The sequence below is a fragment of the Myxocyprinus asiaticus genome, chromosome 46, assembly GCF_019703515.2.
Source record: "Myxocyprinus asiaticus isolate MX2 ecotype Aquarium Trade chromosome 46, UBuf_Myxa_2, whole genome shotgun sequence".
NCBI lineage: Eukaryota > Metazoa > Chordata > Actinopteri > Cypriniformes > Catostomidae > Myxocyprinus > Myxocyprinus asiaticus.
This window is the reverse complement of record NC_059389.1, coordinates 9885886-9903608: the sequence shown is the minus strand read 5'-3', so window position 1 is coordinate 9903608 and position 17723 is coordinate 9885886. Positions and strand designations below refer to the sequence as shown.

The 17723-nt window shown below is 35.2% G+C and overlaps 1 protein-coding gene across 1 annotated transcript in view; it reads left to right on the top strand.

Moving 5' to 3' along the window:
• The window catches only part of LOC127435924 (NT-3 growth factor receptor-like), a 306013-nt gene that overhangs the window by 134162 nt on the left and 154128 nt on the right, over window positions 1-17723 (top strand). Inside the window, exons 5-9 of the mRNA XM_051689735.1 lie at window positions 2493-2647; window positions 3782-3924; window positions 4100-4241; window positions 12877-13173; window positions 16756-16835. Coding sequence (XP_051545695.1) covers window positions 2493-2647; window positions 3782-3924; window positions 4100-4241; window positions 12877-13173; window positions 16756-16835 — 817 coding nt within the window. The remainder of the gene's footprint in view (window positions 1-2492; window positions 2648-3781; window positions 3925-4099; window positions 4242-12876; window positions 13174-16755; window positions 16836-17723) is intronic.

Below are 17723 nucleotides of genomic sequence, written 5' to 3'. Positions count from 1 at the left end.
ATCTCCTGCCCCATCTTGCAAATGAGAGAGGTTATCTCGCTCGCACCAATTGATGAATGAATAAGCATGCAGAGGTTCAGAACGTCATGCTATTTCAGAGTACAGACCAGGTGACAAATTTCCTGTGGGCTTAATATTTCATATTTTTGAAGGGGAGCGTCTACTGCTGAGATCCGATCCAGCACCATCCGTATCGCTGCAGGATCCTCCCGGCTGGAAGCTCTTTAAGCGAGGAGTGAGCGTAAAATTGAACAAAGTCGATTACACCCTGTTCTTTGTGCTCGTCGAGAACTCTGGTAGATAAAAGTATAGACGCGGTTGTCAAACAGCTTACCAAATTAGTAAAATTGGGGGTTGAGGTACAAAATTTGCCAAAAATTTTACAATATGCAATTATTGATCTTTTTGACAGTTAATAATAGATAATAAAACGAGTTCAATTGTAATTTACTGTATGCTTATCTCATGATATTCTTTGTACAACCTGAATGTCATTCAAAAAATCTCTAAGAATACATTGTACCCAATGATTTCAATGGATTTGCACTTGTCAAGGTTGTTTTAGCACAATTCACACACACACACACACAAACAAAAAAGAAACCCAAAGCAAATCAAGTAATGGTGCAAACACTCCCAGATTAGTGCAAGATGCAGTTTGCACAACACAATTCACCAACTTACAGGCCGGTGTCATTCAGTGCCCCCATGAAATCCTGTCCCCCCTGGACCCTGAAGTGATTTCATTGGCTTAAAGAAGTTTTTGATTGGAAAACCTACAATAACACTTGAAGATTCATGTAGTCTTAAGCATATAAATACATCAATTTATGTTGTGTAAGCTATATATGACATATCACATGATCTAACCAAAACAACAAATGTGTAAATTAAACATTTCTCTTTAGCTGTGTCCCAAATGACGTACCATATACAATACACTATGCACTCAGCCATGTAGTGTTTGAATGTATTGTTCCAAATGGAACACTAAAGTTTTTTTTTTTTTTTTTTTTAATCATGTGCCTGATTCTAATGCTCTCTTCTCCATCATTTGGTCATCATTTGATGAATTACTGTTGCCACGATCACAACATTTTTTACAGAAATGTTTCTTTTCAGCAAATTTCCATATTTGCCTACCATGGTTGTAATGCTGTATTTTAATTGTATCATACTGGCTTATAAGAGCCCTATAAGAGCTCAGATCTTTTAGAAATGTGGAACTATCCTCGACTGTTTGCTTAATCAGCTAAATGCAAGTTTATCCTCTACATACTGTATCTATGAGAGCACTATGTTGGAACCACCAATCTGCATTCGGCTTAGTCTTCAAACAAATCAACAGTAGTAAAGCAGAAGAGACAAGGAGGGAAACAAATAATTACAAGTACTGGAACAGGACCCCTGAGTCAACATTTCCAGGAAGTCTAAGACCCTTAAACTCTCAGAGGAGTCTTCATGATCGCAGCGAGATATGTCAGAGTTGACATTTAGACATTTGGAGGAGGTTGATGTGGAAGATGTCTGTTATTGGTGCTGGAGTGGTGGTGGTTGCACTCAAAGGTTGTTTGAAGGAGCGTGAAATGTAATACTGAGAGGGTTAGAGGTGGTTGTTGTTTGCAGATACATAGTTGCTCTGGGATTAGGTGTTGGAGTCATTGGCGTTGAGATGGTAGTGAGAGGAAGCCCTTCATTGGGCAAAAGTGTTGTAGTTGTGGGTGGAGGTGCAATCTAGCACCTATGTGGGATTGACCGCACACCCATGCGTCTTTCCAGTTAAACGTGAGTAATTATAAGCCCATATTTTACTGTAATCTTATGTTACATGAACATATGTAAATTCACCTATAGTACAAGATCCTTTTAGAACCCCAATCATGTTTTACTCAAACTCATATGTTTGTGTTTCCCAACTGTAGTTCCTGTAACTCAACTGGTATAGTATGGTGCTTGTAACACCAAGGTCATGGGTTCGAAGGAACAAACAAAATTATAAAAAATAAAAAAATAAAAGTTGTAGCTTTGCTTTGGATTAGCCAATCAAATCCATAAATGTAACACAATGTAATGTAAATATATGTGGAGATCCCCTTCTAATGAACCACTTCACATCACATCTTATGGATTAGATTTATCCTTTATCCAGAGACTTGTGTTTTGTTTTACTAAATTTGTGTGGACTGTGATCACTCAGGGTGCAATGGTGAGATTGGCACCCAGACTATCTAGATAAATGTGGTCAGGAAGGGGCTACAGTCCAAAAAGTATTCATACACAAAGCCCTCTGCACTGAGTTTGTTCTGGCTGCAAAATGGAAAGACGCCAGCAGCTCTCCAGGCCATGGTTGACTGATGGGTAGTGGAGATGTTGATGTTTTGCAGGATAATAGTGTCCTTCACTTACTTTGCTCCTGGAACCTGAAATGGACCTTCCTGGCATGGTGTGTATGTGTGTGCAACCTCACTAAGAAATCTATTTTATGTTGGCAGGAAACTGGAAGGGGTGGTGTTTAACTGCAGCTGCCATATCCGTTGGATCCAGCTGTGGCAGCAGCGAGGCGAGGCCGGACTCCATAACCAGCAGCTGTTCTGCAACAATGGCTACTCCAAGATTCCTTTACAACTCATGAACATCTCTCAGTGTGGTATGTAACACCTTATTAGTACATTTTTATTGAATGGGTCATATCATTACGACTTATTTATACTTACTGGGCGAACAGGCTTCTTTTAATTTTAGTTTTCTGCTAAGGTCTTCATTTGATAACATTTCTCCTGTTTGCACACATCCCTTAAATTTTTGACCATGGAGAACTAGTCGAAGAGCGTTTATGATTTGTGGGTGAGGTTTGGTTGTGACATTCATTATTTCTTTTCCTCAACAAATTAAGTTTAGGACACTCGACTAGAATGCCTTAGTTCATTCAGGAGAAAGAATTATCGGCTTCTTCCATTGTATGATTTAGGCTTACGAAATCCCTTTATCTTTTCATATAAAATAGTTGATGTACTATAAAAAACATACCATAACTTTTAGAACAGTGCAAACAGACAATGTAATTAAACCAATATGCATAATCGGCTCATTTTAAACTTAAGTCAGGCAAGTAAAAACACCGCCTTATACATTTTCAGAAATTTGACCCTTCCAGTCATGGTGAGATCCTACTTGTCTTTACTATATATAAGATTATTCCTAAACACCAGAAGAACCAACATTATGATTAATATGTGGAAAAGTCTGCCAAATATTATGCTGTTACCAGCTGTGTGTAGCACCTGCCGCTCTGCATATCCATCTGAAAGAACCCAACATTAGAAACAAGCATCTAAAAATAATATTTAAGAAGCTCCCTGATAATTTTATCTTGACTGGCACATTTTATCACATGTAATGTAGCCTTTGCAAAGAGGCTGTTACTGAAGACTGAAACAGTGCAAACTACTGTATATTGCACCAGACAGTGCAAACCCATGACCTGCAGCAAAGTGCTGCTTCTCATTTTACATGCAAAGAGGGTGTTTACATAGAAGTCTTAAAAGCACAGCAACAAAAATTACTCCTTTAATTCTAAAGGTCAAACAGAGTGTGGAATATGGTCATGAGAAACTTTATGACTATTTTGGTAAAAAAAAAAAAAAAAAAAATCTTGACTAAGTGGACGTCAGGAAAAAAATAATTATTAAAAAAGTATGACCCCTTTGAAATCCAATGAAGAAAACACAATTTATTGAGTGTTATTTCAATACACATTACTTCTTGTATATTTCCCATAAAGATTTACCAGAAATCAGTGTAAGTCGCAGTAACCTGACAGTGATAGAAGGGGGCAGGATCACCATCACCTGTAATGGGTCAGGGGTGCCAGTACCGGAAGTAGATTGGACTGTAAATGGACTTCACTCTATTAATACACACCAAGTAAGGCTGATTTTTACTTGTTGCATGCTCTATTATAACCAATAAATTACTTTTGATTTTCACATGAATCAATTTAGGTCTACAGTTAGTTTACACCCCAAACCACTGGTTCAATCTGTGCAAACTTTGTTTTGTTTTCAGATGCTAATATCTATTATGCCTTCTTCTTTTCCAGTCCAATCAATATCCACCAAATGTCCACTCCATAAACTTAACTTTGGTCAACGTTAGCAGAGATGATAACAGCTTCATGCTGACCTGCATTGCAGAGAATATAGTCGGGATGACTAATTCCTCCATACAGCTTTCGGTTCAGTGTAAGTGCCTCTTCTCATACTCTGCTTGTACTGGCTCACAAATGTCTTTGTATTCAGCTTCACAGCTTTTAATATGCCAGTTCTGTCTTACTGCCTCTGTCTAGTTCACTGAACCTCACTGTGTCTGCCTCTTTAACTTGTTGTCTCTGTGACACTGTCACTCGCTACTCTGCGACACTGTCACTCGCTACTCTGCTTCACTACTTGCTCAATTTCCTCATTTGTTTTGTCTTGTATTTTAAAGGTAAGAGTTTAGTGAGATCACTAGAAAGCATTTCTTACAAGTAGATAGCATTATTGCTTGAAATTGCATTGCCAAAAACAGAATCAATACTAAAGTAAAAATAAACATTATGTTGCATTGTAGTCTACTTTATTTTATGGTTATTGGTTAGGGCTGTCACAATAATGAAATTCGGCTGACGATTAATTGTCAAACAGATAATTGTAATTATGTCGATTAATTGTGTGTTTTAGATTTATGACAATTAATTGTCCTTTTAGGGCTTTCACGATTAATTGTCATAAATTGTCATATTTCTTAAGGTGCACGAGTGCTTCATACACCTTAAGAAGTAATTTTTACATATTTAACTTCAAATATATAAAAAAATAAAAATAAAATAGGGATATATATTTCCTTTTAAGGCTTTAAAAAATAATGTTTTAAATATCAAAATATTTCTTAAATTTTTACATTAACACTTGTTTTTGGAACTAATAAAATATGCATTTTATAATACATATATTTATTGTATTTATATAATATTATATTATATTATGCAATAGTAAAATATATCTGACATAATTTCTTCACTTTCATATGTTATTTTAATATGGAGATAGAATTGTTGCATATTAACATACAAATGGAAAGAGATTCACAAATAGAAAGTTGGTTCACAAATAAATTGAATGAGATCCACAAATAAATGTAAGGAGTTTCACAAAAATTAAATGAATTCACAAATAAAAAGAATGAGATTTACAAATATATGGTAGGAGTTTCACAAAAATAAAGTGAATTCACAAAGAAATAAAATTATATTCATAAATATATTTTTTAACTCACAAACACAACTCTGTCCAGCATTCATTTGTGGATCGCTTCCTGTGCATTTGTGGATCGCTACACACATTTGTCGATTTTGAAACAAATCTAGCATCAAGATGTGCACACAAATCTACAAATAGGTAGACTCCACCCATCATCTACTCGAGCCAATCAGATAACGGCCACATTACTCGGACAAATCGTAGCACATTTTATCTTCAACCAATCACGCTTCGTTTTACTATCAGGGTGGGACCAGAGTCACAGCGTGCTCATATGCATGGAATCAAGCACTTACAGATAAGCTCCAAGGCCGCAAACTTTTAAAGAAATGGACGCCATCAGAGGAATACTGTGATTTAAGGTTCGTATCATTTTCTCTTGGTTATAAACATGTGTAGTGTCTTGTTAAATGTCGACAGCTGAAAATTGCCCATTTGTGGAGTGTCCTGATCATTAGCTTTATAGCTAACCTGGCTGACTGTATGAGTCTGCTATTTTAATTTTAACCAAGTTTCTTGACTGAAATGTGTCTTCAAAACCTTTACTCTAAGGGTGCCTTCACACTTGGCTCAGTTGCTTGGACCGAACCCGAGTTCGTTTCCTCCCCCCTCCCCCCGCTCCCACTTTTTTGTGTACGAACCATGTCATCAACGTGAGTACAAGCGGCAGCTATTTACCAGTGTAACTAGGTAACAACTCAAGAAAGACATCACTGTGTTAAGTGAAGTATTAAAGTTTGTCTCTTTTGATTTACCATGAGAACTTGCTATGCACAGAACAACACTTATGTTTGTCTACCGCGGATGCATTGAATGTGCAATGATGTGAAGAATATTAGCGTTTGTCTGCCGTGAGCCCGTGGATGCGTTGCAAGAGATGTGAAGAATGTGAGCTGCTCTATGAAGGCAGAATATTTGGATACAAGCAGGTAGGAGAAATGCATTAAACCATAATAATTGCGATCGGGAGCCTGCAAAGACACAAATTATACATCATCACAAGCGGTTCACTTCCATGATTTGGTTCAATTGTGTTCATATCAGCAGCGAACCGTACTGGAGTTCACATGAACCATACCCCAGACCACCTTTTCAAGTGGACCTGGGTGTGGTTCATGGGTGCGCACCCGAGTTCGGAAAACAGCGTTCACATTATCCAAACGAACTGAACTTTGATGTCATTCGACCCCGCGTGCACATCAATATAAAATGGAAAATACATCATGTATGTGAATAAATAAATGTTTTCCCTCCTTCAGAATATATATACAGTATATACCGCAATATCCAATTACATCGGCAACCCCCGGGCTGAGGGATTGGTGAATATTCTTGCTTTAGTGATTTTGCATTGAAAATTGTATTTATTTATTTAAAAAACGAAAAACTTATATCAAATACGTTTCTAAATTCAAATTGCACTCCAAACGAAACAGAAAAACAATTAAATAACGAAGTGATCAGAAAAATAATATATATATATATATATATATATATATATATATATATATATATGTAACCACCTTTCCATTTACTGTCAGGCAAGTGTTCGTCTAAACATGCAGGCGGAAAATTACTTTTATTAATTATTAATGAAGACATAAAAACAATTATAAATGTAAAAATAAGAATTATAATGATGATAATAATCACTGAAATATAAATCATGGTTCGAGGTGAACGTGTTTTTGTATTATTATGTTTTAATCACAGATGTATAGGCTGCAGTTGGTCACAATAAACTGCTCTGTGGAAATAAAGTGAACTGAACTCAAAACACCTGAGCTGAGATGTTTGAGGTCATTTGCAGCACTCAGACGATACTGTTCTTGCAAAATAAATAAATAAATAAAAATTCACAAGACAGAAACAAAGAAAGACTGAGAATCTTTTACATGCGCGTTTTCAACGAGACTGCACGCCATACAAACAGTGTGTCATACATGCGCATAGACGGCTTTTCTGTCATCTGTTCTTAATAATATAATAAAGTGTTTCTTCAAGCGCGTGTCTGTGTGCCGCGGGGCAAATTATTTGTAATATTAATTTGATAATAATAATTGTAATAATAATAATAATTTAATACATTAATGGGAAAATGAGCCAAATATTGTCTTGACATCGTCAAAGGCATCAGCTATAAGGTAACATTTATTAGAATTTTGCATTTTAGCACTTTTGTGTGCATGTTTAAGGAGGTACTATTATGGGGTCCCTTTCTAAAATACAGCATTATGTTCTGACAGTGATAACTGACTCATTAGATACTGCCATCTTTTTCAGATGTTTCCCCTGTGTACTGCCCATGCACTTGACTCACCTGCTCCAAAACTCCAATGCAGGACACCTTTTAAAATGTGTAATATGAGATTGTTTATTTTTCTGTTATGTCAGATTTATTTTAAGTTACAATGTCATGTCTTGAAATGAAGGTGCAATACAAAATTTAAATAAACCATAACATTGTCTTTGGGTTGAATTATTAAAAATGAAAAATCTGTCATTTACTCACCCTCATGTTTTTTTTGTTTTTTTTTTTAATCTGTACTATTTAGTTTCTTCTGTGGAATATGAGAATACATTGTAAAATGTAGATGCTGCTAATGAGGCTAAAATGAAAGTGAGGCTGTCAGTCCCTATCATTATTCCTGACATCTCCTTTTGAGTTCCTCCCACAGAAGAAAGTCAGTTGTTTGGGTTTGGAACAACATGAATATGAGTATAAATGATGACTTACCTCATATGACAAAATATTTTTTGTCATTTAGTTGACAAATCCTTTGAGTTCTAGCAAGGCATTTTGTGTTAAATAGGTTTTAAAGAGTGTCTTTTTTTTTTTTTTTTTACACATTAAAGCAAGTCTGTTGGCTAAAAGGTATGATTTTTTGGTTACAAATAACAGGTTGTCATGCATGTAATTACAAAAGACAATACATTTGAGTACATGCATTTACACAAACACAGGAATTGAACATTACAACTGGAGTGCTTGCCACGTCATGGTGTTGTATCAGTTGTCTTGGACGGATACTCATAGTCAGGGTAAGAGCATTCTGCACAAATGATTGGAAAAAATAAGTTACATGTTAAAAACAAGTCCATTACTGTATAGAAAATATGTTACACAAACTAGATTGGGCCATGGAGCTTTGTGATGTCTTACCACCAGTAGCACAAAAGTCCCACAACTGTTTCCATCTTTTTTGTGATATGGAGCTGAGAGCACCAGTTCTCCAGTATCCTCGCAACTCTTTTATTATTATTATTATTATTATTATTATTATTATTATTATTATTATTGTCCTCCTGTATCTTACAGCCCATATACTTCCTGAGTAAATAAGTGAAACGCATTGTTTTCCAGGGTTAACATAATTATTTCTTGTGAGTAACATTGGACTGGTCTGGCATAACACTAAGTGCTAAAAATAGAAATCCTTTGAGATATTACTTCAATTATTATTATTATTTTAATACATTAACATAAAGTGAAACCAAATTTATGCCATAGCAGATCTTGTACACTGTGTAATATAGGGTATTAATTTATGGTTTGTTCTCCTAAGATCATTTAATATGATTCATGTTTTATAAAGACACAATCTGTACAACTGATCTTTTGTAGTGTTTAGTAGTGTGTCTGTCTGGATCTGCCATGTAACATTAAGAGTAAAGGTTTTGATGACACATTTCAGTCAAGAAACTTGGATAAAATTAAAAGAGCAGACTCATACAGTCAGCCAGGTTAGCTATAAAGCTAATGATCAGGACACTCTACAAATGGGCAATTTTCAGCTGTCGACATTTAACAAGACACTACACATGTTTATAACCGAGAGAAAATGATATGAACCTTGAATCACCGTATTCCTCTGATGACGTCCATTTCTTTAAAAGTTTACAGCCTTGGAGCTTATCTGTAAGTACTTGATTCCATGCTCATTAGAGCGCTGTGACTGGTCCTACCCTGATTGTAAAACAAAGCATGATTGGTTGAAGATATAACGTGCTACGATTGGTCTGAGTAATGTGGCCGTTATCTGATTGGCTTGAGTAGAAGATGGGAGGAGTCCACCTATTTGTAGATTTGTATGCACATCTTGACGCTAGATTTCTTTAAAAGTCAACAAATGCGTGTAGCGAGCGATCCGCAAATGCACAGGAAGCAATCCACAAATAAATGCGTGCAATTCACAAATGAATGCTGGACAGAGTTGTGTCTGTGAGTTAAAAATATATATTTGTAAATATTTTGTTTTTTAATTTGCAAATCTCATTTTATTTATTTGTGAATTCACTTTATGTTTGTGAAACTCCTTACATTTATTTGTGGATCTCATTCAATTTATTTGTGAACCAACTTTCTATTTGTGAATCTCTTTCCATTTGTATGTTAATATGCAGCAATTCCATCTTCATATTTAATGCTCTTTTATTTTTTTTCCGTGGGAGTTTGTCGTGAGCCTCTGCTGACGATGCGTGTATCAGAGCGCATTAGGATCGCTTCACGTGCTTTTTCAGATAGGATCTGCTCTGGTTGACATCCGTGGTGTGGCTTAGTGATGCTCAGAGTTCAACTGAATGACACACAAACGTGCCTTTGATGGCATTTTTATATTAGCTTAAAATTCCCTTGTTTGGGCTTTAAATTGTAATTGGAATTTGAAATGCACAATAATCGAGGTTATCGCAACTGCAGATAGATCTTTTATCTGAATTTATGAAAAAGTGAAATCACTGCTTTGTCAGTACAAATAAAAAAATAAAAAAATAAAAATGAAGCAATAGGGAAATAAATTCAGCTTTATTGGAAATAGTTGACCATTTCCGCAAAAAACCAAGGTACTACACTTAACTGTGAGTATGAAAGTAATTTGTGTAGCTTATTGATCTATGAAAATGAATGCTGTTGTTAATCTGGATTTTTCACCCTAGAAAAAGGCTGTAAGTAAAATATTAGAGATTATGTTATGTTTACATGTTTCATTGTGTTATAGTGTAGTGTGTTTATCTGTGTTTATCAGTGTTGGGCGTAATCCAATTACAAAGTAATTAGTTACTATAATCTAATTACTTTTTTGTCAAAAATTGTGTAATTCATTATATTTTAAATTATTTTAATCGGATTACAGTTACTGACTTTAAGTACTTTTAAGTACTTTAGAGGGTTATGCTTATTTCTAATATATTATTTATGTAAAATACATGAATTATAGCCCTGAGGCCATGAGTCATTGTAAAGGAGAAATGTGAGGTGCTGAGTGTATGACTGTGGTGGAGAGGATGATGAAGGAGAGGCGATGTATCTATATGCAGGCTTTAATGAAGAAGATGAAGACATAAGACAATGTGGCATGCCATAAACAAAATCAGCTAACCAACACAAGCTTTACACAGACAAGAACTGACAATGAATGAACATAACAGGAGGGTATAAATACACAAAGGAACTAATGAGGGAATGAAAGACAGGTGAGGATAATCAGGCCTCCCACGCCGGAGATGCCGGTTCGAGTCCCGTTTGGAGCGGGGCGACCAGGACCGGTTACATATACTTAAATTAAATTGGAATTTCAAACCGCTATTATCTTGACCATGGCAAAGTTAGCTGTGCACGAGAGAGACATGGGAAGCTGCACGGTACAGAACTTGCGCTCCCTGCTCGTTTCACGGGATCAAGACAAAACTTGTTCGGCATACAGGTGCGTTTTGGACTGCCTACTGGAAAGAACCGCCACTTAAAATATTTTGCAATATTTCGGCAGTTAAAACAATGCTTAAAATTTACGACAAAATTTGGGCATAAATTGTTAGTTGGCTTATGATTGAGTATCAGTTATGATATTGAGTTTTAAAATAATCGAATAAAACTTTTTTTTTTCTTTTTTTTTTCATGAGTATTAATTTAATTTCACATTAATGTGTGTTAATAAAGGGTGTTCGTATTATCTGTTCACAAAGTCTCCTTTTTGTCACAATGACAGCATGATGCACAGTGCAAATCAGATTAATACCTGCCTTTCATTCGTATTAATTTGCTCTTGTGGTTTCCAATTTTTAGAAATTACTTTCAGGCTTGATAAATTACTTTGCAGGTGCAATTTGATTCATTTGCATCTAAATCGCCCTTTATCATGCGCATTTGGAGGCATACCTCTAAATTGCATATTCATTTTGGGGAAACGCAAAAATTGCCAAGATGTGCTATTTTGCGCATCTGAAATACGCAATCTTTAAAAGACTACATTAGTAGATCAGCTCAGACCTTTTTTTTTTTTTTTTAGCGTGCTATCAAGTTTGCATGTTTTTATTCACGCAAACCTTTAGTAGCCTAAATCAGGGCCTAAGTGGACAACATAACAATATCAAATGGCAGCTGTTTTAGCCCACTTGGAATTAAAAAAGGCAATTAGAGGCATCATTATTAAAACCCTGTATCTGTCAGCTGGATGCAATTACATGGTAATACGAGGTTGCTCTTTTGTATCTGTATTTACATTTATACTGAATGGTGTTGGCCAACAACAATGTAACACAATTCTTTCCACACTCAATATCTTCCTTTGACTGGATGAGATTTGCTTAGAGTTGCAAATTATGTGAAAATAAGAGTAAGTGAAAGTAGCTCGAAAGCTGTAGGAGTTCCATTTTATAATTTTGGTCTTTGTTTAGGAATTTTGGAGAAACCCTAATAAGCCCAAATTGTAGAATATATGTTGGCTTTCTCAAGCAGTGACTTTATTTAAATACTGACCATGTAGGGATATTTCAGCACAATGAAATAGCATGCTTTGTGAATAAGATGCATGCTTTTGTGCTGAAATACCGTACACCAAAGTGGCATAGCTCCTTCCGTTTATACTTTCCGTTTAGTCTGTCTCTGAAATGAATAAACCACCAATCTGATTATTAATGAATGTTTAATATAGACATATGACATATTTACAACATTATAATTACTGACAGATACTGTCTTGACACGGGGTGAGTGGAAAACACTTGATGAGATCTGTGGACCTTTGGATCTGTGCCTTCACTCCATGAAACGTCCGCTCAACCAAATGCTTGATGACCAACCAGGCAGTCAGCCTGGGAAATTCCTGTCCAAGATGCAGGATAGCGAATCGAACACACATTTGTGTGGACAACCTGTGTTGTGGAGGCTAAAGCCCCAGTCATGCATAACAGCAGTGCATTTATCCTAGCTCATGGGTCTTAAGGATTTATGCTAGAGGAAGACAGTTAAAGATGGTATAGTTTACTAAAAAATGAAAATTGTCATCATTTACTCACCATCATGTCATTCTGAACCAGTATGCTGTTATATATTTTTTTCACAAGAAGGAAATATTTTTATATATAGTACCCATGGCTGTCAGTCTCTTAAAAAAAAAAAACAAAAAAAAACAAAAACAAAATTGGGCTTTTTGGTCACTATGCCATGTTGCATGGTTATCTTGCAGCCACCATGAACATTTGCTGAGGCCCCCTTATGAGCTCTGGACCCCTGGTTTAGAACTACTGTTTTAAGCCATTCTGTATAATTTTTGTTTGTTTGTTCTATTTTTCTCACCCGCAGTTCCTCCTGCAATCATTAAGTTTGAAGAGCCAGAGAAATTGCATGACACATGTATGATGTTTACTGTGCGTGGGCACCCACTACCCACCCTTCGGTGGTACTATTATGGTAGTGAGATCAAGGCGACCGAGTACATCCATCCAGAGATGGAGGTGTATCAGGACAACCTGGAGGGGTGTCTAATGTTCAAAACCCCCACCCACCACAACAATGGCAACTACACATTGGAGGCCAGCAACATTCTGGGTGTGGCTGTCAAAACTGTGTACGCCCACTTCCTAAAGCCACCTTTTGATGGTACGTGACGTACTATAGCTAATTTCAAACTCTTGTGTCAGTCGTGTCAATAATTTCAGAATCTCAGGATATATTACACTGACTGATTAAACTGTACTAGATTAAACTTTGCATACATTTTTAAAAATTGTTACCAATGGGTAACACAATAATGTAACATGTTGCTTTTTAAAAGTAACTTTCCCCAACACTGAAAACCTTTAACTAAAAGAGTCAAAATAAAAACCATGAATGGTACTTTGGTATTTTTTTCATTATTAACTCATTGTTAACATTATTAATTATTAACCATCTATCGCTATGCCTCATGTGACTTCAAAACTGTTTGACCATTTTTCTTACATTAATTACATGATAAATATTGCAATTATCGTCTCATATACTCAGACTCTTTTTTGAACATTACCATAATTGCAAAAGAAATGCACTAAATGTAAATGTTGATCATAGTATAATAACATTTTCAAATGCATTTACATGAATCCTCAGAGCTAATGTGAACATATTCATATCTGGTAATTATATACCTCTGAGTGTTTGTTTGTTTGTTTCTCCTTTTTTCTCTGTAGACTACATTGAAAATGGTGAGTTCCTCTCTTTAATTGTCTGGTGCATGCATTTAAAAAAAATATTTTCCATTAGTTTTGTTTGTAATAAAATAAAGGACTTAGAAAGACGTAATTTAGTCTGTGTTTGAAAAAAATAAAAGCAAACCCCCAAACAATTTCCTTGGCCGTATTCTCAGATGGCAGGCCGCCATGGCTGAGCATGCTGTTATTGGGCCTATTTTGTATTTTTGGCTTAAAGCGACCGATATCTGTCAGTATAGGAAAAATCGGATCCTCATTCAGAATCTACTTCTAGAGAATTAAATGTAGATCAAGGTAATTTTACACAGTGCAGGCCAATTAGCAAGTGTTTCTCAGCACTCAGAAATCACTTCGATTTTGGATATTCTGTTCTCATTCATAAGTTAGTCAATAGCCACTTTTGAACATGAAGCATTAAATTGCAGTAAAATTGCCATATTACCTGTAATTGTAATGCATCTGTTATTTATACACGGACCGCCTTTTAGTCTTTTGTCCATATTGCTATCATTCACACATTAGCACCAAAATGCTGTAAAAAATTGTAATGTCATTTGTCGGAATTTACATGTAAACGACTGCGCTGAAAATAAGTTATCTTCTACTTATTTAAAAGATTTTTCCAGTTATCTGTCCACTAATATCTTCATTCATTCAAACAGAGAGAAACTTTTTTGTTCAATTTGATGACATTTCTCTCCACAACATAGATAATCACAAATCAACATTTTTGACTCACAGGCTTACAACAAATGACATGGGATAATTGCGTTAGCTCCTTAAAGGTGCACTCAGTAATTGTTTCCACATAAAAAAAAAAAAAAAACTCCTAAAGACATGAATTGTAATATGCAATATATGTAGGAAATCATGACCACTCACATTAAAATGAAGACTCCAGTCATATCAGTATCCTTACTGTATAAAAAACTGTTTTATTCTACATGGAGAAGGTCCGTACATGGGGGCTGCCATGTTAGAATCACATGACCAGCTGAATACTACTCGTTTAATCTCAGTAACCATCCTGTTTTTTGACACTATCACTCATTGATTAAAGTAATCATGGCTGACTGTGAATAGTAAATTTATACAGTTGCATCTGAAACTGAAAATACTGATTTTAAATGATGCTGCATCCAAGCCACTAGGTGTCAGTGTAAGTCCAAGATGACACAAAGACAAAAGTTACCGAGTGCAACTTTAAGAACTTTGTGATTGGCTCAAACTCTCTGACACCAAACTTCTTACGTCAGAGTGTACTAACCTCATTAAACTCAAACCTGTTCACGCATGACCTCCAAGCGAAAAAAATGCAGCTAAATTTATGGAACTGGCTGTACATGTGAAAATGCCTAATGTTTAAGGCACAGGAAATGACCTTCATGAGTAGGTTTCTTTCAATAATATAACCCTAATTTACTATGTTAATCAAGTTGACACATGGGAACTGTGCAAATGACAAAATTTTACTGTCAGAGCTCTAAATGAAGTGAAATGGTTTTCCTTTAGATGAATCGCTGTAGTGTGTGTAAATGTGGAGTATAAGTTGTGGAGTACTAGCCAGGCCTTGCTCATTCCCTGTTCGCTACTTAGTAAAGAACAAAAAATAAGAATAGCCCAAGTCTTTTTTTTTTTTTTCACTACCAACTGAATAATAGTGGCAGCACAATCTAAAGTCAGAATCCCCCATCGTAACCTTCCGAAAAACAGGTCTAATCAAACAGTATTGGCCTCAATACATATTTAGTGAATAATTTTCAAAGGTTCTCGTAAAAGCACTTACTCGAAGTGAACATATATTCCATCCATCACCTTGTGTGCATTGACAAATGTTATTGCAGGCATTTATAACAAGTCCATGTATTGTGTGTTCCATGAAACTTATGCCAGTTGTAAAATGTAAAATGGCCTCAAATAGTATTTGGACACTTAAAGGAATATGCTGGGTTCAACACAGGTTAAGTTCAATAGATAGCATTTGTGGAAAATTGTTGATTACCACAATAATAAATTTCGTTCCTTTTTTTGTAAAAAAATAAATAAAATAAAAATAAAAAAAGCAAAAATCAAGATTACATTGAGGCACTTACAGTAGTGAATAGGGCCAATTTTTTAAGGTTTTAAAGGCACAAATGTGAAGCTCATAATTTTATGAAAGCACTTTCACTAATTCTTCTTTTAAAACTTGTGTATTATTAGAGCTGTAAATTTGTTTAAATAGTTGTTTTTACAGTTGTTTTAGGGTTTATGGCAATACATCGTCATGGCAACAACAATGTACTTTTTTTTTTTTTTATAACTTTACACAGAAAAGGTTAGTAAGTGATTTTATTACACGTCAAAATTCATTTTTGTGGTAATCAACATAATGCCACACATGCGGTCAATCGAGCTTAACTTGTAATGAACCAAGAATATTCCTTTAAGCCACACATAAAAAAGTATGAATGTCACTGGTCAAAGTTTAGGTAGCAAAATTTCAAACCAAGTGGCATTTATAAAAAAATTAAAAAATTAAAAATAAGATAGCCCAAGCAAGCATTTAAAGCAGAACATTCCACAAAAAGAAGTTTGTGGTGTCTTATATTTCTAAAATAATATACAGTATATTCTGTTCAATATGATGACAAACTGTATTTGGACACTTTCTGTTTGTCAGACTTTAAAACATGTCCATAGTTAATACTGTACACCTGTGGTTAATATGCAAGGAAACTGGTGTGAACTTACTGGGAACCAATGTCATAAACCCACAAAAAAAAAAAAAAAAAAAAAATAGCTTGAGACCAGTTGTTTGTAAGTAATTAGTTCTGAGAAAACCAAATAAAATTAATACTTTTTAAGTTTCTAATACAGTACTATTGGGACAACTGTATGTCTAGGTAGTTGTATTTCTTGGATATATAGAGGCTAGCTGTAGAAAAAGAAAAGAAAAATTATGAAATGAAAATTGTTTCAAATTGATGTTTTTTTCTGTGAACATTACGAGCTCTTGTTTGTCTTCTAGTGAGTCCGACACCGACTGCAATTCCAACTATGACACATCGGCCTGAGGAGGACACCTTTGGCGTGAGTGGTGTTTTCTTTGCCCATATAACGTATAATGATGTTACATGAACATCCTTTTTTCAGGTGTACACAATGGAAGAGGGAGTTGAAAATAAACTGATCTGAACCACTTCTTCCTTTCCATTCTTATACCGTATATCTGCCAGTTCCCTAGTGGCTTGTGTGTATTACAGCTACTTAAACGTACTTTCGTTCAGCTATGTGCTGTAATGGATGGAATAGAGATTATATACTCATTTGAAGTTTTTAATAGGGACTAGTAATCTTCGATAGTTTGGAGGTCCTAATTACAGCGAAAGCTCTTTTGCTTCAGATAGCTTTATTCCAGCGCTTTGATTTATTCTGTATTGTCTTTATTTTGTGTTTATCTGGGACATTCAAACATTATATTAAATTGTACGCTTTGTGTTATCCATAAGGAAGTGTGAGTATCGGACAGGGCTGTTATCTCTCTACTAAAACACCTGAATTATTATTGTTATATTTTTTTCCCCTTTTATATGCTATTATTCCCTTCCCTTTTCATGCAATTTTTCAAGCTGCTACCATAAGCAACTTATGACACCAATTACCTAAACCTCTTATGATTATAGCATCAACATCAATACAAATTATATAAACAAGTCAAGACAGGCTTTGTGGGTTTGCTGTAATATTGCTTTTTTTTCTTTTTATTTTTTTTTTTTTTGTGAGAGATACACAAGATGTGACAGGAATATTTATTTGGCCTGTTTTATGTTGCTAGTCCTCTCATTCCTGGGCTGTTGTTTTTTTCGTAAAGCCTATTGCATACATATTAAATCCATTTATAGACAAAGTTATTACATTGAGGCTTTAACATGGATCACTGTGTTGCGGGCTAATCAGTGATTTGAAAACATTTGTTAA